This window comes from Bos indicus x Bos taurus, chromosome 29, assembly GCF_003369695.1.
Source record: "Bos indicus x Bos taurus breed Angus x Brahman F1 hybrid chromosome 29, Bos_hybrid_MaternalHap_v2.0, whole genome shotgun sequence".
NCBI classification, from domain to species: Eukaryota; Metazoa; Chordata; class Mammalia; order Artiodactyla; family Bovidae; genus Bos; species Bos indicus x Bos taurus.
The window spans coordinates 21,397,375-21,414,009 of record NC_040104.1 but is presented as its reverse complement, the minus strand read 5'-3'; the positions used below and the strand labels follow the sequence as shown (position 1 = coordinate 21,414,009).

At 53.6% G+C, this 16,635-nt stretch overlaps 1 protein-coding gene across 7 annotated transcripts in view; it reads left to right on the top strand.

Annotated features, from left to right (window-relative positions):
• Window positions 1–16,635, top strand: part of LOC113885942 (m7GpppX diphosphatase) — a 116,731-nt gene that overhangs the window by 30,356 nt on the left and 69,740 nt on the right. For 5 of the 7 annotated variants that reach the window (XM_027531800.1, XM_027531801.1, XM_027531797.1 and 2 more), the window contains 3 exons: window positions 3,731–3,844; window positions 8,602–8,712; window positions 12,255–12,413. In XM_027531800.1, the coding sequence (XP_027387601.1) occupies window positions 3,731–3,844; window positions 8,602–8,712; window positions 12,255–12,413 (384 nt within the window). Of the gene's footprint in view, window positions 1–3,730; window positions 3,845–8,601; window positions 8,713–10,503; window positions 12,980–16,635 lie in introns of those variants that run through there. The other 2 variants (XM_027531798.1, XM_027531803.1) reach the window with 2 other exon arrangements.

The following is a 16,635-nucleotide window of genomic DNA, read 5'->3' as shown; positions in this document are numbered from 1 at the left end:
CTAAGGCCCACTTGACTTTGCATTCCAGGATGTCTGGCTGTAGGTGAGTGATCACATCATCGTGGTTATCTGGGTTGTGAAGATCTTTTTTGTACAGTTCTTCTGTGTATTCTTGCCACATTTTCTTAATATCTTCTGCTTCTATTAGGTCCATACCATTTCTGTCCTTTATTGTGCCCATCTTTGCATGAAATGTTCCCTTGGTATCTCTAATTTTCTTGAAGAGATCTCTAGTCTTTCCCATTCTATCGTTTTCCTCTATTTCTTTGCGTTGATCACTGAGGAAGTTTTTCTTATCTCTCCTTGCTATTCTTTGGAACTCTTCAGAGCTAATTGGCGATAGCTATTATATTTATTGAGCATCCCCTAGGTCCCAGACTCTGTGCTAAGGTCTGGAGGGTCACCAGGATAAGCACTGATAATGTCCCCACAGTCTTGTAAGGAAGGTAGGCGTGCAATGTAATGGGATGAGCACTTCGGTGGTTAATACATAATGTAGAGGTGTGACACAAAGGGGAGTGATCAGCCCAGATTGGGGGGGGCTTCACTGGGGACAGGATCCTCTGGTTGGATCTTAAAAGGACAAAGAGAAGTTTGCCAGGTGGACAGAATAAACAGGGCACTGCAGCCAGAGCAGAGAGAAACTCCAGGGCCTCAGAGGGCTGGACTCTGATGCATCTGGGGAGCTAGCACGAGAAGACAGGCAGGGCCCAGGAAGAGGTGTGTGCACTTTACCCAGGAGACCAGGAGTTCCCAAACCTTGCCAGTCGTCAGCATGGCCTCTTGAGGTTTTATAAAATACAGAGCACAGGGCCCTCCTTGGTATCTACTGACTCAGGATGGACCTGGGAAATCTAGATTAGAAAAAAATCTTATCTTGTCAGATTTTTGGACGAGTGCTATAGGCACTGAGGGTCCTGTAAATGGCTTTAAGCACGTGGGTAATGTGATGAGATTTAAAGAAGCAGTTGGAAGTGGTGAGAGTAGAAGGAGGAAGAGGCAGAGGGGAGCTTCTTTTTTATTAAGAGGCAGGGCCTAGATGGGGGCTGGCTTGGAGCAGCGAGGGGGAGCCTGGGGGTGACTCTGGGGGTACCCTGGGCAATGAGTGGCAGATGGTGGGATGGATGGCAGAGTGGGTTTCCGTGGAGGACAGTGAGTTAGCTTGGGATGTCTCAGCCACGAGGTGACTTAGAACAGCAACGGTCCTGAGCATTTTGCGGGCACCGTATCTTCAACAACAAGCTTTTGGAGACTAGCTTCAGAGCCAGGTCGCCTGGCCCCAGAGTCTGTGCTCTTAGCCATTGATGCTACTTGGATACTCAAATCTGAGGTGCTTGTAATTTCCCAGTTAAAAAAAGAATGCAGTGGGATGTCTGGATCCAGAGCCTTAGAGATCCGTTTGTGAGCCCAGGGTTTGGCCTCTTGTCCTGACACCTCAGCGCCTCAAGACCTTGTGCTTTATATTTATTTTTGACTGTGCTTTGTTGCCGAGCAGGCTTCTGCCCCATTGTGGTGCTGCTCATTGCCATGGCTCCCTCTTGTTGTGGAGCACGGGCTCTAGGTAGACGCATGGGATTGGTAGTTGCAGCTCATGGGTTTAGTTGCCTCACAGCATGTGGGATCTTCCCAGACCAGGGATCGAACCTGTGTCTGCTGCTTTGGCAGGCAGATTCTTATCCGCCACGCCTTCATCACACCACACCGTCCAGCCCTTGGGCGCCCTCCAGTCTCATACGTGGTTCTCTCTTGCCCCAGAATCAATGCACTTCCTTTGCTCTCATCCAGTCTCCTTTTTCCCCTTCCCATAGCTGGTCTTGCAGCCTCAGGCACGCCCAGCCTGACCTTTCCCAGCAACTTTTCTGCTGTCCATTGCCTCCCTGGGCAGGGCTCTGTTTTGGACACCTGTGTGAGCATTTTCTCGCTTAGTCCTCACCACAGCCCTAACCTGTGGGTATAATTAGCACCTCTTGATGAAGGAGGAAACCAAAGCTTAGATGAAATCACTTTGCAGCATGTAGCTAGTTAGTGTTGGAGGTGAGAGATGAGCCCCTTGTTGTTGGTCTCCAGAGCCCATTCATTCTCCCCCAGCTGATATGTTGTTTTCTAGGTGGAGGCAGGAGCTGTGGGGGAAGGCAGGGCCCTGGGGTGGCCTGGCCCGCTGTGGGCTGGGCAGTCCCAGGGCTGTTCACGCAGAACCACCATCCCCTCCCTCCCATTTGTTTTTGGGAGATTTCCGATCAGGCTCTGACTGACTTTTTTTCTCAAGTGGCACATTCCTAGAGAGATGTCTAGTTAGAGAGGAAATGCTTCCCCTGGGACATTCTCAACTTGCTGGGCTCTGCATTGCTCTTGCCCCAGGGTTGCACAAAGAAGCCACTGCAGAATGGCCTCCAGGCCTCACCAGGAAGTGGCATGGCCAGGCTGTCCTTGGGAAAGCCCCTCTTTTCTGGTGGGTTCTTACTGTGACTGGCCTCTGGGTCTTACTGGAGGGCCTGGGAGGCCCAGATCGTCCCTGGCAGGTTCCCTCTGCCTCATCCCTCTCCATATCAGATGGTTGCACTTGGCCTTGGCTGGGCTGGCCGAGAGTGCAGGATGTGGACTTGGGGGGCAGTGGGAAGGGAGCCCCCACGGGGTTGGGGGGACAGCCCTGGCTCTCGCTGACCCTGCTGTGCCAGCACTCCTGGTGGTGGGCTAAGGAGCCCCGTGTTGGCTGGCCGTGTCGGTGCCCTGTCCTCTCCTCCAGCCTTCGTCAGCTTGAGTGCCTTCCTGACCATGGGGCAGAAGGGGCAGCTGGGTGAGCCCAACTCCTGCCCCCTCTCTGGCTGTGCAGCAGGGTTCACTGTCAGATTTCGGGCAGAGTTCACTGGCTAGGAAGGAAGTCACGTTGGCAAAGGGTTCTCAGCGCTCAGGGGCAGTGGAGTGGAGTGGGCTCCAGGGGTTGGAGCCCCATGAGAACAGGGCCTTCGTATCTTGACCTCCAGGCTGCAGGCTGGCTTCCTCAGAGAGGCCACCAGGACCTTCATGGTAAAGTGATGCTCTTGGGGTCCATGCAGTGCTCAAGGAAGGGTCCTTGAAGACAGTGGACAGCAGCTGATCAAAGGCCGTGGGAGAGCTGGCAGCCCAGGGTTGACAGGAAGGGAGGAAGGGTCTGTGTCATTGCCTCTCATGTGGCATTTCTTCTGCTTTGTTGTGAAGGGTCCGTGTCGGGTGGGGTAGAGGCGCTAACCCCACGCTCACAAGAATCCCAGTGGGGCTGGGAAACCTAGCACGGTTACTTCTAGAACATAAGCCCTTCCTTGCCCTGGTGCATGGCAAGCTCCTTCTGCAGAAGGAACTCCCAGCAGACTCTCTGCCCCATGGTCCTGTAGGGGTGCAGGGACACTTCACCAGAGTCCCGTGGGCAGTGGAAGGGGATTGCAGACCAGGCCTGTGAGGCCAGAGCAGAGCGTGTGCACAGGGGTGGCCAGGATGGGCCTAAACAGTGAGCTCCATCTGGACCCTTGTGGGGGCAGCTGTAGTGACCCCCGTGGGGATGGCCATGGTGGGAGAGGGGAAGTTTCTTCTGGACCCAAGAGCTGATATCTGGGACAGGATGGCCTGAGTGTGGATCCCCTGAGCTTCGTGCCCCTTTACCATTGGGTGTCCTTCCCTGAACCTGCCTCTCCCAGCGTGGGCTGTCTCTTGGGGAAAGGACTGGCCTGTGAACCCCCTCTCTCTGCCCTCCTTCCAGTGGGTGTACAACATTCTCGACAAGAAGGCTGAAGCCGACCGGATTGTTTTTGAGAACCCGGATCCGTCCGATGGCTTTGTCCTGATCCCCGACCTCAAGTGGAACCAACAGCAGGTAAAGGATTTCGCGCTGGGCCTCTGTGGTCTCTGAGTGCCCCGCTCCAGCTGCCGCTCCCTAATCCTGCCCTTCTTCCTCCTGCTGGTCTCTTGCTCTCTAAGAAGATTATAATTAACCGACAGGGGAGGCTGAGCTGTCTGCAGTGGGAGCACCTACACAAATGTTTACCCTTCAGTGGACCAGTTAAAGCCCCTTCTGGCTTACCTCCCACGCTAGGGTGAGGATGGGCAGTGTTTGCGTCATGACGTCACGGGCTATTCCTTCATCAGCCACGTGCGAGGCTGCCACCTTCCCTTCCAGGGGCACCCGGAGTCCTGAAATGGACAGTTTACCCCTCCCCACGCCCTGGACACCAGCACATCCAGGCAGCACTGGCTGGCAGAAACCACGGGGACCAGCCGGAGGAGTCCCCTGCACTGCCCGAGCCAGAGAGGGGGCCTCCAGCGGCCTAGGCACTGCACCCACCAAAGCCTCTCGGCTCTGCTGCCTGGCCCGCGAGCGCCCCCCTCCCCTGGTTCCCCAGGAGCCGTCTTCACTCACGCTGCCCCTCCAGTCCTCTGCAGTCTCTGTGCACCTCCTCTCCTCCTCCTTCATCTCACACTGAGAGGCCCATCCCCAGGCTCGCTGGCTGCCGCCTCTTTGGGTGGACTGTCATGCCCTGAGAGTAACAGGAACCAGCAGGGCACCGGGTCCAGGCAGCGCTGTGCCCACACAGACTGGAGTTGGGCCCGGATAAGGCCCAGGGAGCCAGCCCTGGGCTCTTGGGGGCTGGCGGTGGGGGGCAGGTAGACATCCCCCCTCCTCCTCCCAGTTGAAATCTGTGACTAACCCAGGCTCTCGGGTGGGCCCCTCTAGGCTCTGTGTTCCTCACATCATTGTTAGGTCTCCCGGGGACACTGATCTGGAGTCGGGCCCGTCCCGCCAGGGGGGACGCCTCCCGTCTCACTCTCTCAGCCGCTGGTCAGGCCTCTGTGCCCTCTGCCAAGCTCACCTGCATTCTCTTGGCTGGGTGGGGTGGGTTTCCTGACCAGCCACACCACTCCAGTTGCCAAGAGACGGGGGAGCTGAGCCTGTGGCCGGGGTGAGGGGGACAGGATTCAGGCTCAGAGGCACGGGCGAGCCAGTGCCAGCTGTCTCCTGGGGTGGCTCGTGGGACTTCCTGGACGTGGCTGGTGGGGGAAGGAGGAGGCAGGTAGGGAATCTGAAGGGAGTTTCCAGAGGTCTCAGTGCTGAGCTGGGAAGGTCAGAGGAGCCCGCCCTCCCCTCTGCGTGATGATGTGCAGAGGCCGCCCCCGCACCAGCCAGTCCCCACTCAGGCCGGAAGGGAGGGCAGAGGACCAGAGAAGGAACGAAGCCAGAGCCCCCGTGGGGTAGGCACGCCGGGGGCTCTGTCAATCCCGTCCGCCCCCTTGGGCAGCCTTGCGCTGGCCGTTCTGGATCACACACACGGTGCAGGGAGGTGGGAGTGGGTGGGTAGGGGGGAGCTGGTAGGAGGAATTTGGATTCATGAGGTCCCTGAAGACCTTGTGATTTGCAGGAGGTGATTTGCATGTGGGGATAGCCGCAGCCTCCCCATGCAAGGAGCCATAATGCTCTGGTGCCTGTGGCACCGAGAGCGGAAGCCCATGCTCCTGCTTACCTGGCGCCGGCAGGCATGCTGCCGGGCCTGCCCGGGGCACTGCCCGCTGTCTGTCCCCTTAAGAGAGAACAGGCTTCAGGCACTGCAGCAGGGTCCCAGCCACATGGTGGGGTGACTCGCCCTGGGGCTCTGAAGGGGCCAGCTTTCGTATCAGGCTTTTAACTTGCTGACTGGACAGGTGTGACTGTGCCTGACCTTTGCTTCTTTACCGCTTGTCTCCTTGTGGTGCCACAGTTAAGGGCCTTACATCCCTGACTTGTGACAGAACACTGAGGCCCACGGCTCCCTAGAATTAGTGTGTCCAGCAGGGAGGTGGGCCGGGCCTGGACTTCTGTCCTCATCCTCATCCACCAGAGGAGGACAGAGGAGAGGGCGGTCTGGCATGTGCTCTGAGGGGACTTCTAGCCACCCTGGCGGCCCCTCGTGCCGCTGCTCTGCCGAGAAGCGTGTCTTTTTCCGCTCACTGGTGGCCCATGATTAAAAAACGTCCATCCATCCATTCATTTGTCCGTCTGTCTCACAAATATTTTGCTGTTATTGTTTAGTCACTAAGTCGTGCCTGACTCCTCTGGAAGCTCACCAGGCTCCTCTGTCCATGGGATTCTCCAGGCAGGAATACTGGAGCAGGTTGCTGTTCCCTTCTCCAGGGGATCTTCCGACCCAGGGATCGAACTCATGTCTCCTGATTGCAGGTGGCTTCTTTATCACTGAGCCACCAGAGAAGCCCCACAAATATTGATCAAGTCCCTAATGTCTGCTGGAGACTCTGGCTCCCTGGAGATTAGAGAATCCCTTCCTCAGTTCTCTGTAGAGAGAAACTGTATATTCCTTCTTATTGGCTTATTTGGGGATGTAGGGATTGGTCCAGTTAATACATCTACATGTGTGTTAGAAGCTCAGTCATGTCCAACTCTTTGCGACCCCATAGACTGTAGCCCTCCAGGTTCCTCTGTCCATGGAATTCCCCAGGCAGGAATACTAGAGTGGGTTGCCATTCCCTTCTCCAAGGGATCTTCCCAACCCAGGGATCGAACCCACATCTCCTGCATTGCAGGCAGATTCTTGACCATCTGAGCCTCCAGGGAAGCCAACACCAGCATGTACATGGTAACAATAAAAATAGCACACAGAGTGGGCAATGAAGGTGCATTCCCTCACCCGACATTCCTCCACGTCCCTGCCCCAGAAGAGATGGTTTGTCTTTCCTCCATAGTCTTTACACACTATACGTGTCAGCATGTATGTGCGTGTTCATGGAGACACACAGACACATTCAGCTCACGGAATGTAGATCCTTGTGTCTAAGGCACTCAGGCAGGAGCCTCGATCTCCGCGTCTCTCCTGAGGTGGAGCCATGGGTGTCCGGGGCTCCAGCCGTTCTCCGTTTTGCCCCTTGCTAGGAGGCTGTTGCTTCGACTTTGCTGCCCTGCCTTAGAGTAGACAAGGTTGATGGCCTCTGTCTCCCCAGAGGGGTTGATGTGCTGCCTTCTGGGATGCCAGTCTGAGACCCTTGCCAGCCCCTCCCCTGTTTTTTTTCCCCAGATCATTTCTCTGGGCAGCCGGGGCCCTTTGGGGAAAATCCGGGGTCATGTCTGCTATCAAAGGACAGGTTTGTCTTCCTTCCCTCACTCAGCCCGTGAGCTGGCACCCAGCACAGGCTTCAAGCTTCATTCCATGCCAGTGGAGCAGAGAGGTGTGACTTATGTCATCTTTGGAATTTGTCAACAGATACCATCTAAACAAATGTTACTCTTGTTTGGAGGGCCTGTGACAGTGACAACGTGGAACGGCTGGAGACACTCACAGACACGCACACACTCCTAGTTCAAACAGCTTTTTGGGTCTCAGCTTATACAAGAGTCCTGGACACAGGCCACGAGAAGGAAGAGTCCAGAAGGGACTTGCAGGCAGAGCTGAGGCCCAGGTGGGCACTGCTTAGCCGTCTGCTGGCAGGTTCCCACTGCGCTCATGTGTGGCCGGTCAGGGGCAGAAAGCCCGGCTCTTAGGGCTCTGGCGGAGACGAGTGTGTGTGGCATGGAGAGAGTGTTGGCATGAAGAAGCACAGCTGGACATCAGGCACCATCTGGAAAGTCTCATTCCCAGTTTTTTAAGTTGGGGCCCTTGGGGACTTGGTCGGGTGACTCATGGTCCCCAAATTATCTCATTGAGGAATCTAGCAGCTTGGCCTGCAGAGCTGAGGGCCGGTGGATCCGCACCAGGCCTTGGCCCTTGGAGCCCTGGTGTCTGGGGCTTGCTTTGCAGGAGGATGTGAAACTGGCCAAGGCCAGGGTTTGGGCAAGTGGAGACTGGGACAGGAAGGGTTTTCTGGGCAAGAGGAAGAGTCATTTTGCTCTCTGGCTCAAGGTTTTGGCTCCAGGTCTTGTTGGCCTTGGGTCCTTGTACTGTTGTGACCCCCAGGTCTTCGGGCAGCCACTGTCTTCTGGAAGGGCGGCTGTGTATGAGCCCTGTGAGATACGGGAAGGGAGACAAGGGTGAAGCAAGGTGGAGCTCACTGCCCCGCGGGCCCCAGGCTCCCTTCCCCCGCACTTGCCTCTCCACCTGTCACCTGCCTGGACTCCAGGCACATGGAGCCCTCCTCCCCCAACCAATGCCACTGAGCCTTTTTTTTTTTTACTGTTCCTTTGCTCAGTGCTCTTTTCCCAAGCCCTCCCTCTTCTTCCCGACCCAGGCCCCCTGTCCCTCTCTGATCACCCTCACTGGTCTTTCCTTCTTCCTCCTGCACTCTTCTCCCCTTGTGTCTTACAGCACTTAGTACAGGTGATTAGACCATAAAAGTGGTTCATGGCATTTTCTTGAAGCCCCCCTACTTCTGCCCCCCTACTGAGTATGTAAATACTCTCGTGTGATATTTTTGAGCAGGAAGAATAAACACAGGCTTCTTCCCTCACACAACCCTCACTCACCCGGGGCAGGTGGACGCCCACCTTGCCTGGGGTTGGGTCTGGCCACAGTGTCCCTGGGATTGGCGGCGGCTGGCCCTGCAGGCCTTGGGGTGGGGGTGCTTCCTGACTTCTGGGGGGGCAGTTCCAGGATGGGCAGCCTCCGCGGTTGGCCCCCCTGCTGAGCCCAGTTCACCCCGCCTGTCTCCGCACAGCTCGATGACCTGTACCTGATCGCCATCTGCCATCGCCGGGGCATCAAGTCGCTTCGGGACCTCACCGCAGAGCACCTGCCGCTGCTCAGGAACATTCTCCGGGAGGGTCAGGTGAGGTTCCCGGGGCCGAGTCCACTCCAGGGCCCAGAGGGGTTACACTCCGATTCCCGTGTGTTCCTTTCCTCACCCCACCCTTCTGTGAAACGGCTTCTCTCTAGGTGCCCTGCAGGGGCCTGTGAAGGCTTGTAGATGGCCTCAGGAAGCCCCTGGTCCTGGTCCCACCCTGCCTTCCAGCTCTGCGCTCAGCCCCCTCGCCTCACCCCACACAGGCTTCCTCAGCTCGGGTCCTCGATTCTGCTCCCTGACGTTGTCCTGCAGGTCACATGTGGGGTGCCCGCCCATCCCAGGGTTACCCGTGACAGCTGCATCACGCTACACGTGTTTCTTGGGTAGATGGTCCACGACCTGACATGGATCTGCGTGTGTCCCCTCGTGTACCTCGAGGGCAGAGACTGAACGCTCTGGCACCTGGCATTCTGGGACACCTTCCCTCTGGGAGATTTGCTGAATCAGATGAAAAGGCTGCTAAAAGCAGCCCTGGGGGCCCGGGCAGATGGTGGGGGAGAGGAGAGTCTCAAATCTGGAGCTGTGATCCTGGTTCTGACACTTTGACCTTAGCCCCCTGGCGGCCCCGGGCAGGTCATTTCGCCTCTCTGGGCCTGGGTATCTGGAGGGGTCCTTCTGAACCCGTTATTCTGTGGGGTTGGCCTCAGCCTTGTTTCCTCTGAGACACTGGATGGTACAGCCTCCATGCTAGGCCTGCTGTCACCAAGGTTTCCAGCCCGGGAGAGGCTCCCCTGGTCGAGGTTCAACAAGCCCTGCTCCGAGGCTCTGCCTGGGGCCACTCTCCTTCCCCTCTGGCCCCCTCCCCACTGTGCCCACCTGCCTTCCCACCTGCCTGCTCACCCCACCATGTCCCCGGCTGTCTTTCTCTTTTCTCTGGATGCAGGGCACCTGGGAGGTGTCAGGCCAGCACTTGCATCTGCCCTGGCAACTCCAGCACCCTCTCAGGTGGGGTCCGCCTTCCAGGAAGCCCTTTGGGTGCCCTGGTGGTCACCCTGATGCCCAGATTCCTAGGGACGCACCCAATCAGAAGGGCACAGTACAATCGCAGCGTGTATTCTGAGCTCACTGGGGCCCTGTCTTTCTTCACCCCTGCCGCCTCAGAGATTGGCCTACATTGGAAATTAAATCTTCTCTTAATTCCAAGAGGCTTGGAGGCTTCTGAAGGCGGTTGGAAGAGAAAAAGCTCTACCACTATGCAAGGTTGGGGTGGGCCAAGGGAGCCGGGGTTAAGGGTGATGCTTTCCTCTTCTGCCGGGAGTCCACTGAGAATCCAAGGATCCTGTGATGCCTCCCAGCTCTGTCCAGCCCTGCCCACGTCCCCTCCCCCGGCCTTTCTCTGCCACCAAGCCCTTAGCTCTGTCGCAGCCCGGCTCCACTCTCTTCTGTGCTAAGCAGGGAAAAAAAGGGTTCCTGCCACCCACTTGATGATTTAAGCCTGGTAACTCCTCCAGGGCAGGCAAGTCCCCCAGTCTTGGGAATCTGGGCCCCTGTGCTTAGCACCGAGACTTCCTAGAGACCTAGCTGCGACCAAGGAAGCAGGTGTTCCAGCAGGTTGGAGCGGGGAGCCCTGATTGAGGCCACCGTACCCCTCCTTGGGAAGAAAACCTCCACCTCGCTGCTTGTCACCCGCACCTGCTGACTCCCTAGAATGGCAGACAGGGATCCCGAAGCCACCCGTGGGGCGACGGAGAGGCTGGTGGGGGCTGTGGGCAGGAGGGGGTGCCGGCGCCAGTGTGGGGGCAGCAGCTGACCCTCCCGCTCCCCGCTCCTTGCCAGGAGGCCATTCTGCGGCGCTACCGGGTGGCGGCGGACCGCCTCCGCGTGTATTTGCACTACCTGCCCTCGTATTACCATCTGCACGTGCACTTCACCGCCCTGGGCTTCGAGGCCCCGGGTGCCGGCGTGGAGCGCGCCCACCTGCTGGCGGAGGTGATCGACAACCTGGAGCAGGACCCCGAGCACTACCGGCGTCGCACGCTCACCTTTGCACTCCGGGCTGACGACCCCCTCCTGGCGCTCCTGCAGGAGGCCCAGAGAAGCTGAGAAGAGACCACCCTTGTGGGGGATGGGGGCAGCAGGATTTTTTGTACCAAGTGAATTTTTTTTTTTTAATGTATTTTGTACTGGCTTCTTCCCAGCATGAGAATAAACTATCAGTCTCGTTCAGTATGGACCCACAGTGTGGCCTGGGGAGGTGGAGTGGGCGACCCTAGCCGGGTAAAGGCAGGGGGCACGGCCAACCTGGAGGGCTCAGGGCTTCCTGCAGGTCCCCTCCTGGCGGACTTCACGTCCTGGGCCTCCCTGCTTTCACCCCTGCTGTTCTGCTACCACCTTTCTCTTCCTTCTTCCCACTTAGTGTTTCTTCCTGATGGTCCACATGTCTGGGAGTCCCCCCTCAGAGAAAACCACATATGAAACCTTTCTGGAAGTAGTCTATAGTCTTTCTGACAGCACTTCCTCTTTCCCTCCAGCACTTAACGCACACTTCCCATGTGTGAGCCAGTCCTGTTGATAAACCCTTGTTGACAGGGCTGGAGGCTGGCCTCCTGGAAGTGGGAAGGCCTTAATCAGAATCAGATGATGCAAGCCCAAGACGACTGCCTTTGCCTCTGTTCCTTGGTCAGTGAGTCTGTGGCCTTGAGTTCGTTATCTCGACAGGAAGACAAAACACACTGCCATAGAGCAGCCGGAAGATAAATCCACCGTCTCAGCAGGGCACAGTGACATGGTTGCAGTGAAGTCCAAAAGCCCTGAGTCACGGATCAAGGTGTGACCGCTGTCCTAGATCCCTGACCACAGAATTGCCAGGCCAGGAAGGGACTTCAAAGCACCCAAGGCTGATAGCCTGTAGGAAGACATCAAGGGCGTATCTGGCAAAGTGACGTCTCCCACTGCTCCAGCAGAGCAGGGACACGGGTGCAGACATTGGCGACGTGTAGTTAAACACACGAGGCCCTCTTCCCAGACACATCATGCTACCCGAGAGGGGCCGGCATTTGCTCTTCGGTCAACGTGGGGCTATGAGTTACCGCATGCGTCCTCAGGACACACTGCCAGGGGAGGTAGGATGTGGGTCTTGCAGAGTGAAAGGAAGATGAAAACGGAGGGAGAGGAAGCGGGGTGGCCCTTATTCTGCGTACCCTGGACCGAGAACCAGGGTAGGATTCACAGCCAAGCTCCATTCGCTTGTTCCTCACGCTGCTTATTAAACACGTACTGCATCAGACCCAAGGCCTCCTGAGCCTGTTTCTTTGTCAAGGGGTGCAGGGATGAGGATCCACCACAGAGGGATCTGCTGGTGATCATACACGCAGCAGGCCAAAGTGGCATGATTGCAATGGAATCCAATGCTTTGACTCACTGCATGCCTTTTGAGCCAATGTCCTAAGGGCTGGGAACCCAGAGACGACTATAAAGACACTCCCAGCCTCCCAGGCTAGGGGGCAGACAGACAGTCCTCAGCCCGAGGGGTGCAGAATGAGAACCGTCTCCTCTGCCTTAGATTTCCTCCTGCCTTCACTTAGCAGGACCCACCCAGCTCCCCACCTCCACTGAGACAGCATCCTGAGCAGAAAGTCCTTAAGCCTCAGCACCGCTTGACTGATGAGCCACCGCCAGCCCTCTCTGACGGCATGGACGTCTGTCCCTGTGCGTTTAGCTGCGTGTCCTCGGTGAGTGCAGCGGAGGTGGGTGTCACCTTCTCATAAACTTTGGAGGGCTGCCCACCGGCGCCAGGCCCCAGTCCTTGGCCGACTTTCTTCCTGGCTGGGTTGGGAGGGAGGAGAGCGATTGGAGACGTGACTGCTTTTCCTCGGCTCCTCTCAAGTTTGCCCAAAAGTTTCCTCATAGGGCAAAATTGCTGAGTGTTCTATATTTGTCAACATTCCTTCATGAAACTGAGAAAAATAACATTTCAGGAGGAGTTGGACAGTTAGCTCCATGTTGTCTAGTTCTGTTGAACGCAGATCCCGGGAATGGAGAAACAAATCAAGAAACAGTTGCGAACAAAGTAATATTTGAAAATGTTTCTCTTGTGATATTTGTATTTCCAAACGAATTGAATGGATATGTTTTATTTCTGAATAGGTTGATGTGGGTCTTTTAACTCTTCCTTCTCAGAAAGGACTAAATCTTTATTCCAAACATGTATATAGAACCCTAAAAGGACTTTTTTCTGTAAGAAGATGGTGATAATTAACAGTAACTGTTTTCAGAAAATCCTCACATAGCAAAATAAATGTTGGCAACTCTCTGTTTGCTCCATATTCTCATTGAAATTACATTGGATTCTGGAGTCTATGTAAACTTGAAGTTACCAAATTTTAGCCACTGTTAAAAAAGAAACATGGACTAAATTTGTTTAAAGTGTTTAAATTCAAAGAACAAGGTTTTGAACATCTACCCTGTCTTTTTTTTTAAAGACAAGAATATGGAACTAGAACTCTCATGGAGCTTACAACTTAGTGAGACACATAGACATAATTGGGCTTCCCTGGTGGCACAGCGGTTAAGAATCTGCCTGGCAAATCAGAAGACTTGGGTTTGATCCCTAGGTCAGGAAGATACCCTGAAGAAGGCAACCCGCTTCAGGATTCTTACCTGAAAAATCCCATGGACAGAGGAGACTGGCCGGCAACAACAGTCCATGGGATCTCAAAGAGTTGGACACGATTTAGCAACTAACAACAATGATAGACATAATTACAAAGTAAATCCACAAACAACTCAAGTTCAGTTGCTCAGTCGTGTCTGACTCTTTGTGACCCCCATGGACTAAAGCACGCCAGGCTTCCTTGTCCTTCACCAATTCCTGGAGCTTACTCAAACTCATGTCCATCGAGTCAGTGATGCCATCCAACCATCTCACCCTCTGTCATCCCTTTCTCCCGCCTTCAACCTTTCCTAGAATCAGGGTCTTTTCCAATGAACCAGTTCTTCACATCAGGTGGCCAAAGTTTTGGAGTTTCAGCATCAGTCCTTCCGATGAATATTCAGGACTGATTTCCTTTAGGACTGACTGGTTGGATTTCCTTGCAGTCCAAGGGATTCTCAAGAGTCTTCTCCAACACCACAGTTCAAAAGCATCAATTCTTGGGCGCTCAGCTTTCCTTATAGTCCAACTCTCACATCCATACATGACTACTGGAAAAACCATGGCTTTGACTAGATGGACCTTTGATGGCAAAGTAATGTCTCTGCTTTTTAATATGCTACCTAGGTTGGTCATAGCTTTTCTTCCAAGGAGTAAGCATCTTTTAATTTCATGGCTGCAGTCACCATCCATTTGCAGTGATTTTGGAGCCCAGAAAAATAAAGTCTCTCACTGTTTCCATTGTTTCCTGATCTATTTGCCATGAAGTCATGGGACTGGATGCCATGATCTTAGTTTTCTGAATGTTGAGTTATGAGCCAACTTTTTCACTCTCCTCTTTCACTTTCATCAAGAGGCTCTAGTTCCTCTTCACTTTCTGCCATAAGGGTGGTGCCATCTGTGTATCTGAGGTTATTGATATTTCTCCCGGAAATCTTGATTCTAGCTTGTGCTTCATCCAGCCTGGCATTTCGCATGATGTACTCTGCATATAAGTTAAATAAGCAGGATGACAATATACAGCCTTGACGTACACCTTTCCCGATTTGGAACCAGTCTGTTGTTCCATGTCTAACTGTTCTTCTTGTTCTAACTTGCTTCTTGACCTGCATACAGATTTCTCAGGAGGCAGGTCAGGTGGTCTGTTATCTCTTTAAGAATTTTCCACAGTTTGTTAAGATCCACATAGTCAAAGGCTTTGGTGTAGTCAATAAAGCAGAAGTAGGTGTTTTTCTGCAACTCTCTTTTTCAATAATCCAATAGATGTTGGCAATTGCATCTCTGGTTCCTCTGCCTTTTCTAAATCCAGCTTGAACATCTGAAAGTTCACAGTTCATGTATTGCAGAAGCCTGGCTTGGAGAATTTTGAGCATTACTTTACTAGCATGTGAGATGAGTACAATTGTGTGGTAATTTGAGCATTCTTTGGTGTTGCCTTTCTTTGGGATTGGAATGAAAACTGACCTTTTCCAGTCCTGTGGCCACTGCTGAGTTTTCCAAATTTGCTGGCATATTGAGTGCAGCACTTCCACAACATCCTCTTTTAGGATTTGAAATAGTTCAATTGGAATTCCATCACCTCCACTAGCTTTGTTCATAGTGATGCTTCCTAAGGCCCAGTTGACTTTGCATTGCAGGATGTGTGGCTCTAGGTGAGCGATCACACCATCATGGTTATCAATGGTGTGTGTTTGTGGGAGGGGTAACCACACCCATGGTTATCTGGGTCATGAAGATCTTTTTTGTATTGTTCTTCTGTGTATTCTTGCCACTTCTTAATATCTTCTGCTTCTGTTAGGTCCATTCCATTTCTGTCCTTTATTGAGCCCATCTTTGTATGAAATATTCCCTTGGTATGTCTAATTTTCTTGAAGAGATCTCTAGTCTTTCCCATTCTATTGTTTTCCTCTATTTCTTTGGATCACTGAGGAAGGCTTTCTTATCACTCCTTGCTATTCTTTGGAACTCTGCATTCAAATGGGTATATCTTTCCTTTTTTCCGTTGCCTTTTGCTTCTCTTCTTTTCTTAGCTATTTGTAAGGCCTCCTCAGACAACCATTTTGCCTTTTTGTATTTCTTTTTCTTGGGGGTGATCTTGCTCCCTGTCTCCTGTACGATGTCACGAACCTTCATCCATAGTTCTTCAGACCCTCTATCAGATCTAATCCTTTGAATCTGCTTGTAACAACAACAATGATAGACATAATTACAAAGTAATTCCACAAACCTGAATACTTTGAGAAAAGCACAGGGGGCCGTGAGAGCTTACGCCAGGAGAAGCCAGACTTCCAGGCTAAAATGAGAGCCAAACGACCACCATGAGCTAAGACACAACACTCAGGGAAAGCATGGCTCAGCATGGCTAGAACCTAAAACGTGGCTTCCAGCACGTCCAATAGCACCCTGACCAGTTTTTCCTTCAGGACCAGGAAGAAATGAAAGGCAAAACTATGGAGAAATGTATTATCCTGTTGTACATTCTTTTCAGTGCCAGCATGGTCTGGTAACCCCTGCACAGAACCTGCACCGTATCCACATGTAATCTTGGGCAAGTTAGGTAACTGCTCGTCAGCCATGAGTTAGTGAAAGCCGTGCTTACCCCGAGGGGCTTCGTGAGGATTCAACAAGAGGATTCTGTGGACATGGTAAGAACTCATAAATGTTAGCTGCCATTTTCCCACTGCCAGAAGGGCCTAAAGGACCCAGCCTATATATTTGGGTTAGATATTAAAAAGGACTTCCGGATTAGAAGGCCATGACATCCTAGACTGGGCACTGAAGTCATGGCAACCGAGACTTGAAGGCAAAAAGCAAGCCATAAACTCTCTGTGGTTCATTGATTGTGGCCCTAAAAGAGATGAGGGCTGCATGCAATGACTTCTCAGGATCTCATCCAGCCGACAGGTTCCTGGAATGCATTTTAGCCTTGGCCTTACAGCAGGTTTCTAAGACTACAATAGTGATGTCCGGTGCTATTGAGATCCCTGGGAACTGCACAGCTCGAGCGTCCAGCCGTATAAATCTGATAAAAATAGGAGCTGAAACACCATTCCCCAAGTTGCTATTTTTAAAAGCGTCTGAGATGCGGATTGGGTTTATTTCTTCTTCAAACGGCATCTCGCTGTTCCCTCCTTCCGGTGGGCAGGATGCTAACGTGGCAAATGCAAGGGACAGGAGCCAGAGGCCTGGGGAGGCGCATGTGTTAAGGGCTCACACCCTGGCCCACACCCTGGCCTCCCAGCTCCAGATGCACCTGCCCCTCCCACAACCCGTGCTCCTCTGTCTCCTCCCTCTGCTCCCTAGAGAGAGAGAGAGAG